Below are 8,915 nucleotides of genomic sequence, written 5' to 3'. Positions count from 1 at the left end.
TCTCACCATTATCGATTCAGAACTCAACAAAAGCTACAAGTCAGTAAATAGTTTTCAGAAACTACAAGAGTTCGTCAAAACGACTGAACAAAATGGTTCCCAAGAAATATTGGAGTATTTGTTCTATGCAAAAGAAGTATCTGACTACCTTGAGTCAATATTTGAATACGCTCATTCAATGAGTATCGCTTCAATGTTCTTGTTCAAACAAAGCGTTTGACAATGGCACGCTGGCCGAGTGAGCTCGATCGTATTAAAGGTTGTTGTTCAGACCATAGTTAGTAGAGGGGTTACTAACCATGTTCAGACAAAACGTTTGACAATAGCTCGCTAGCCGAGTGAGCTCGATCGTATGTCAGTGTTACTTGAAAGTTCTTGTTTAGACAAAGCGTTTGACAATGACTCGCTGGCCGAGTGAACACACCGTAGAGTAAAAATTCTTTCAGCTCTGACCTAAGCACAAAGGACAAACGATAACGCGCAACGCATTTTTACTGTCAATCAAAGGCTACGGACAATGCAAAAGATTTCATCCATTTCAACAATTTAAAAAAACGTATCGATCTGCGTCGACGATGAAAAAGAATAAAGTGTCCCAAATTAAGACGTGGGAAGCCTATGGCTAGCCTCCCACGCAGACGCTCTTAGAGATTCGTCACGCTTTCCTCCCCCCTCCCCCCCCCCCCTCCTCCCTTGAGGGGGAGGAACACGTGACGAATCAATCAATCAATAACTTAGATCTAGCTTACATATACGTAAACTAATTGGGGACACCTAATTACTAGTGAATTACTGAAAAGTTAAGAAGAAATATATTAGTCTGATCCAAAATACAAGCATTAAAATTCGTTGTTTTGTAAACTATTTCCCTAAAAATATCTTGACATATCAGTATCCCATAAACCCATGCTTCCTTAAAACCAAAGGTTGAAGACTAATCCCCTCCCAGCCCACTATTTTCAATCCATGAATAAAATCCTAGATCCCATAATTCCCACTTTTAAGGATTCTTATTTAACTACTGCATGGTATACAATTTTTACAATTATCCTCCAGCATCCCAACTAGATCTAATTTTCTGATTTTAGCTTTAAACGTATTTAGAATTTCCGAATTCCTGACTTTCTTGTCTAATTTTGACCAGAGAAGTGGACCTAGATATCGTTAGCTATGCTTTCCGTACGTCACGGTATTGAATCTTGGTATTACAAAATCTGAATTTCTAAGGCTTATTGTTTTGGAATATTTCCCTAAGAGCTTCTGCGTGGGAGGCTAGCCTCTGGCATTCCACGTAAAACAACCCATTCTCTTCACTGTCTCTTCCTTGAATTAACGGTTATCGTTAATTCTTAATTTGCTCTGAATTTACAATTGTCGTTAATTTAGAAGACTGAAAGCTTGATATGGATTATGGGAAATAGTCATATATTTTTTAAAAGACAACCTAAGTGAAAGGAATCGGAAATGTTTATTATTAACCCGTCACCTGACCATTTGACCAACGCACCGCTAGCTGCTCAGGAACAATATTTTAAACGCCATTTGATAATGCTGTATTATCAAACGACAACAAACAATATTACACTCTGCAAAGGTCGCTTTCCAAACTTCACGACAAAGCTAAACATTTTAAATCCAAGCTTAGGCTTAAATTATTAACCTAGCCTAGGCGTAATATTTTTTTCAGCGGCGATATTCTATGGCAGACTTTAAAAAATGTTTTTTTTGAAAACACGTTGTATTGATCTTTAGTGGAGAAGCGGAAAAAGCGGTTCCTATTAGAATGCAGTAGAAACTCAAGGTTCGAATCCAATCCACGGATATGATTTTTTAATTTCCTTATTTTCTCTGCTACCACAAGTCCTGGGACACAGTGTCCTAAATTAACGATAATAGTAAATTGAAAGCAAATTAAGAATTAACGATAATCGTTAATTCAGAGAAGAGATCATGTTGCAACCCGTAAAAAAAAAAGAAGTCTTCGCAACTCCGGTAGCTCTGGTGACGAAACCCTTTAGAGACTGGACCCTAGCTTGTGAGGAGCGCCTTGTTTGCAGAACACTCAGAGAGCAGCCGGGTCGAAGGAGGGAGGGTTCTGGTGAGCAGTTGTCAGGTTTTCCCGTCTTTTTCTCGTGAATCATGGGGGAGAAACCGCTTTCAGATGTGGATAGAAAGCGACAAATCTCTCTTCGAAAGCTCCCTGTGTTGGAGGACCTGAACAGCATTAAAGAATCCTTTAATCGCCATTTGCACTTTTCACTGGTAAAAGATCGCAATGTTGCCACGAAGCGAGATTATTACAACTCTCTGGCCTACACAGTGAAAGATCACTTAGTCGGAAAGTGGATTCGATCACAACAGTCATATTATGAAAAGGATCCAAAGGTATTGTACCGTCTTCTATGTGGGCTCTCAAGCGCAGATGCTGCGTGACTAGTATGTTTTAAGAGGCCAGACTCGATATTGAGATCAGTGTGCAATATTTTAGCCTTGAAATTTACTTGTCGTAAAATTAAGATTTGGCGCTTGTATCAATGATATTTGTAAGGCGCCCTTTAACGAAACAACGCTATTGTGCAGCATCCTTGTCCTTTTATGAGACGACATTTTAGTGCTGATCAAACACAAGTTACACAACCCGCACAATTTTCGAATGTACAGGAACGACGCCTTTCGTATGCATGTACATAAAGCAACAATATGCAAAGAGTATCAACGGCTGTCTTCCTTTAATGAACGCTGAGGACGGCAGATAATTTTTAGAAATGTGGGTTTGAAATAAAGTAATTAACAGATCATGCCATGCAATTATGATATTGGGATTATGTAAATAATTTTGCATTATTCGCTTTACTTAAAGACCCAGAGAGTCGCTTAAAGCACAACCTTTATTTGAGACCATCTAGGAAACTGTACATTTAGTAAGACATCAATAAAAAGTGATGTCCTTTAAAACGAAGCTTGATCTTATGAAACAACACCACTATTGGGAAGATATCTGTTTATAAACATTTCTTTTGTTATTCAAATGTGCCAGCCACAGGAACAAAAGACCCTAGGTTTTGACAACCAATGAAGCGCTGGTTGGCACATTAATGACAATAGATGACGTCAACAATATCTTCCCTATACCAAGAACATGTACAATGTATAATAGAGGGAGGCATTGTGCTAAGGAAAGAGGAAGGGCACTGCTTTCCTGAATCAAGGAGGCATACATTTACATGTACACTGTACATACTACATACATGAAGGCCAAAAGAGATTTGAGTTGTCCTCAGTTCAAACGTTACGTACTGTACAGTGTTAGAATTACATGAATGCAATTTAAGATGCAAAGAATTTAAGACGGTGAATTTTGGCAAACATTTGCTAAAATACCTAAGGCCCTACACTCTGGAGTAAAATCCAGTTTGATAAATAGTAGGAACTCACTATGGTTGGATGCATTCAAGAGGGCTGGACTTACATCAAATTCTAAACAGTCCTTATACAAAGTGTACATTGTGCTGTTCTTAGATTCATATTTTAATTTAATTTTATTACTTAAGTTTTAACAATGTTTTAGAATTGTAAATAGTGTCCTCAATCAGAGGTGTGCTACTGCTGCCCTTCTTATTGACAATTTAATAAAGTTATTCTTCTTCTTCTTCTTCTTCTTCTTCTTCTTATTATTATTATTATTATTATTATTATTATTATTATTATTATTGTTAATGCTAAGCAACTTAAATTTTTAATTTATTGAATTTTCCACATATCTTATTTTGAATCTATCATAAAAGACTTTCTTGTGCTACTCAATAGTACTCTAAAATTCTCAACTTTATTGTCAAGTGTCAAGAATAGAGCCCTTTATCTAATTGTACATTTTGCAGACATTTGTTCATCTTTGTTGGTGGTAAAACCATGCTATAGTGGTGTGCAACTGCTGCCATTCTTATTGACAATTTAATAAAGTTATTATTATTATTATTATTATTATTATTATTATTATTATTATTATTATTATTGCTAAGCAGCTTTAATTTTTAAATTATTGAATTTCCACATATCTTATTTTGAACGTGTCACAAAAGACTTTCTTGCACTCCACAATAGTACTCTCAAATTCTCAATTTTATTGTCAAGGGTCACAAAAGAGATATTTTAGACTTATAAGAGATACTTTATACGTGCATGTAGGAAAGGCAATGGTTGATGATGGACTTAAATTATTAACTAACCCAACCCACATGATGCCGAGTCTGGGAATCGAACCCAGTTCCACGTTGGTGGGAGGCTCTCACCTCTATTGCAGCCCTGCTCCCACTTCTCCCCCCCCCCCCCCCCCCACCTGCTCCCACTTTTCCCCCCTGACTTTCTTTGGAGCTCAGCATAATCATTTTTTATTATTTTTTATTATTTTCTGTAAAGGGTGACATTAATTTGTGATTTTTCTCTTCCTAAAATTCCCTTTTTTCAGCGCGTCTACTATCTTTCATTGGAGTACTACATGGGTCGTGCCTTGACTAATACCATGATCAATCTAGGGATTCAGGGAGAGTGTGATGAGGCGATGTATCAGGTACAAAATGATTCTTAGGTGGCAACTTGGGTGATGTTAACAAATTCAATCCAACAAACTTTTTGACCAATGTGTTGGGCAAATTGTCAACTGACAGTTGACCAACTGTCGGTCCAGTGTCGGTCGAGTGTTGGCTGACATGTCAGTCATCAACAATTTTTGAAGTTTATTTCATGTGTACAGTAGTTTGAGGACTTAGCGTCTTGGTCGGCGCAAAATGTTTATCCAGCACAGGGTCCTAATCTGTTGCGGCTTGGAGCATTGTATACTGTAACAGTACATTTTTAATGAGTTGTGGATAGTTTCTTAATGACTTTGTGGTCCTTTTTCAACAGATTGGTCTGGATATGGAAGAGCTGGAAGAAGTTGAAGAAGATGCTGGTCTTGGAAATGGAGGCCTTGGAAGATTGGCCGCTTGTTTCCTTGATTCACTGGCTACTCTGGGTTACCCGGCATATGGTTATGGCATCAGATATGAATATGGAATCTTCAAACAGGCTATTGATAGCCGAGGAAGTCAGGTGCTTCTATAAATCAAATGATTTCCTATCCAGAGAAGTAATAAAAATAAAAAGAACAGCTACAACAATAATAGCAACAGTAATGATCATAGTAAGAATAGTCATCATCATCACTTTCTGTGACTCCATGGGAAAACAGGAAAATAGGTGAATGCACAGGGTAAGCAAAATGGCATACTGTACTAAACAACAGGTAGCGAGTGAAATGACACACCAACTTAACAGAAGTTTATCACAAGACGTGCTTTAAAAGTATACATGAGGGGAGAGGAGAAGGAAGTGTGACCCAGAGGTTAGGGTGCTTGCCTTAAGATGTGGACATCCCAGTTTCAAGACTAAATCTGACCACTTAAATTTAATCCTGGTTGTCCCTGACTAGTTCAACGTCTTGGCTGCACTAATATAAATATTGTAAATAGGAAACTTGTAAGATTTGTGAGTGAAAGTACTTCCGTGGCCTTATCTTTCTATTTTACACTGCACCTCTTGCATAAGGTTTGGAATCAAAACGTAATATCCCTGCACTAATTTTGACCAAGAGTGACTTTGCTCCCATTTTAGAGATTCTGATTGGTTATTTCCTGCTGAAAATTTCTCATATTTCAGAGCATTTAAATTTTGTTTTGCAATTTTTGTCATTGTAACAGAATCTGTTGGGTTGAATACCAAGTGATAGGTCAGGAGGTGAAATAGGAATGTATGTTGCTGGTCAATTTTGGGTGGTTCTGTATAAATTATAACAGACTGTGTAAAAGAACTGTAAATGCTTTGTTTATAGTGGAAGTAAACTTAGCTCTCAATGCAAGCTACGTGTAGTTCACAGGCACCCCACTGAAAGAAAAAATTCAAACCTAATAGAAACATGATTAAAGACCCCAAGTGGCAGGAGGCAACCATTTGGTTATTTTACAAAGCATGGTAGAGTTGAATCCAGAGGTTAGAACGAGATTTGAACCTGGGGAAACCGCATTCAAACCCAGTGCCCTAACTACTGGACCAGGCCTCCTCCCTCGTCTTTGCACTTTAGTTTTGAATTTTGTTTGAAGCTCAAAATAATAGCATCATTTCATATTGATGTTTTTCATATTTATATGAACATACATGTAGTATCATTTTTGAGAATGAAATGAAGCCTATTATTGACTGTAGCCTATTATTAACCAACTGTATTAATTTTAGTTATTGTACAGTAGAGAATCAGTTTGACAAGTTAGTTTAGGTGCTGACGTTGCGCTGCGCTTGTCATGCACAAATTTGTCACACTTTCTTGGTTCTTTACAATTTGCTTGCTAAAAATTTAGTGCAAAAAAAGTGGAATAATATGTAGCTTATAGAGGTTTTGGTGTGTAGTATTGCTGAGTATTTCTACTCGTTGTTTGTACATGTATTTTGACTTGCCCTAGTGGGCTTGTCAAAATACAGCACAACTCGTAAGGTACATTTAGTTAATATATTTCTTTGTTCTTTTTGCATACTCTGGGAGCTACATTTGCCTTCAAGGCAAGCATTTCAACTTACCATTGCTGTAGCTGCACTTCTTTTCTCTCAGATTGAGTTGCCTGATGACTGGCTTAAATTTGGAAACCCTTGGGAGAAAGCCAGACCAGAGTACATGATACCTGTTGAGTTTTATGGCAGAGTGGAGTCAGATGCCAGTGGGAAGAACCACCGCTGGGTGGATACCAGCGTGATTTTTGCTATGCCATATGACCAGCCCATCCCTGGATATGGCAACAACACTTGTAACACCATGAGACTGTGGGCTGCAAAGTCTCCCAAGGACTTTGATCTTTCTTACTGTGAGTATACATAATTATATAGAAAATCTTATCTGCTTTTAAGTTTCTGCAAGACTAAGTGCCGTTTTAAACCTGAAAGTTTTTTTCACATTTTGGTCACTAACAAAAGTAGGTCAGCTAGGTCTAACAAAAGTTTCAGTAACTCAGGTTACTTAATTATATAGCCAGCAAATACACGTTTATGTAGCAATTTCCTGAGAATAACAAATAATATTTTCTTCTTATTCACACACACTTGACACTACTGACCCATGGTCAACAGCTTAACATCAAACAAAGCAATAATGTGATCATCTGAGCTGAGGCATGCATGTTTACTGTGTCTTGCACACTTGCATGGAAACCTGATATAGTGAACAATTACACTTGTAAGGTCCTGTTGTTTGGTCCAGTACTAGGCAGCTGTGAGATCAATGGGCAATACAATACATGTACAAATGCAATACAAGAGCAAGCGCAATGCAACGCAACGCAATGCAATGCAATGCAATACAATACAGTACAATGTGTGGTTCCAGAAAATATCCATACGCCTACCATGGAAAGTTTTTTGGTTTAGACCCTCCCACCTTTTTGAGGACCCCCTGCCCTCCCCCGCTGTCCCCCGGAATCTCCAGTCTTTTGAAGCTTGCATTTTCAAGCCCCCTCGAAAGTTCTGAATCACCCAGTGTGTTTGAAGAAATATTCTTTTATTTCAAAGCTTTCTTTCAAAGCTCGATTCGCACTAGCACCAAATATATGCACACAGTTGTATTATTAAAGAAGGAAAAATGGCTGCAGATTTTGTCTTGGTAAAAAGAAGCCCGGTAAAACTTCTTCACTGTGCTAGATTCACTTCAAAGAGTGTGACTTTCAGTATTGTATGGACAGCAAAACGAAAAGATCGTTGAAGGCAGATGAGATTCGCTTACAGGAACAGACATAAGTGTTGACTTTAATTCCCTCGCGAGACCTTCCTTATCCTCTTGTTCTTTTCTGTAATTTTGTAGCCATTCCTCGGCTGCTAATGGTTCTTCCACGTAGGGTTCCGTGTAGTTCTGGGTCATCTATTAAAACTGAAAATTTGGAAGCGATATCTTAAAACCCGTTGGGACAGGAGGTCCGAGAAGTTGTAATTTTGGTGTCAAAGTCCAAGCAAATCGAGGTGAAAGATTTTGCATGCAGTTCACAGTCTCTTGAATAACTCCACCCCCTACTTGAAAGCCAAATATGCTGAGCCAATCAGCATTCGGGCACTTGCTAAGTTGTCAATTATCACCTAATCCTTTCACATGCGATGACATGAACGTCAATCATTTTTCTCAAGCAGATTATAGCGGGAAACAAAGAAAAGCGATTTTAGCGGTTGTAAAATTAATTTTTCAGAATTTTCTCTTCGTGAAAATATACTTCACAGCCCACCAATTCAAGATTTGCAAAAACAAGAAATTTGAGTGGGATGCCCAAATTTACCTTTACCAAGACCTTAACTTAATTAAAGTAAAAGATACACTGTAGAATAAAATTATTCCTAATCAATAATTTGTTCTCCCTCTTATCATACCTCAATGCACTTTGTCCACTTTGCAGTTAATGATGGAGATTACATCAAGGCAGTCCTTGACAGGAATTTGGCAGAGAATATTTCAAGAGTTTTGTATCCAAATGACAATGTAAGAGCTTGTGCGTATTGGTACTGCATCTGTAAGAAAATTCATTGCAAGTAGTTCTCAGGTTTTGATCAAGGCTGAGTTCTGCTGTATTCCTACTGTTAGCATAAAACATCACTGTTCCATGTTTTTCTTTTTCTGTCGTTCAACCAATAACCTTCAATAACCTTCAGAAAAGGGGTCTCCTTTTCACCTGTTCTAATGCACGATCACTGAAAAATAAAGTTGCAGCTGTCAGCGATCATAATTTATAGTAAACGAAAGCATCGACATCTGTGTGTTTACCGAAACCTGGCTAAAAGACTGTGACACTGTAAGCATTGCGGGCTTGTCACCAACTGGCTACGAATTCAGGAACTTTCCTCGTTTATCAGAGAGA

The 8,915-nt window shown here is 38.0% G+C and overlaps 1 protein-coding gene across 1 annotated transcript in view; it reads left to right on the top strand.

Moving 5' to 3' along the window:
- Positions 1-2,029: 2,029 nt before the first annotated feature.
- The window catches only part of LOC137979927 (glycogen phosphorylase, muscle form-like), a 27,665-nt gene continuing 20,779 nt past the window's right edge, over positions 2,030-8,915 (top strand). The window contains exons 1-5 of the mRNA XM_068827241.1: positions 2,030-2,385; positions 4,466-4,567; positions 4,903-5,088; positions 6,638-6,887; positions 8,457-8,539. Of these exons, the coding sequence (XP_068683342.1) occupies positions 2,140-2,385; positions 4,466-4,567; positions 4,903-5,088; positions 6,638-6,887; positions 8,457-8,539 (867 nt within the window). The 5' untranslated portion in view covers positions 2,030-2,139. The remainder of the gene's footprint in view (positions 2,386-4,465; positions 4,568-4,902; positions 5,089-6,637; positions 6,888-8,456; positions 8,540-8,915) is intronic.

The sequence above is a fragment of the Montipora foliosa genome, chromosome 12 (genome assembly GCF_036669935.1).
Source record: "Montipora foliosa isolate CH-2021 chromosome 12, ASM3666993v2, whole genome shotgun sequence".
NCBI lineage: Eukaryota > Metazoa > Cnidaria > Anthozoa > Scleractinia > Acroporidae > Montipora > Montipora foliosa.
The sequence above is the reverse complement of the archived record's forward strand: the minus strand, read 5'-3'. Positions and strand labels throughout refer to the sequence as shown.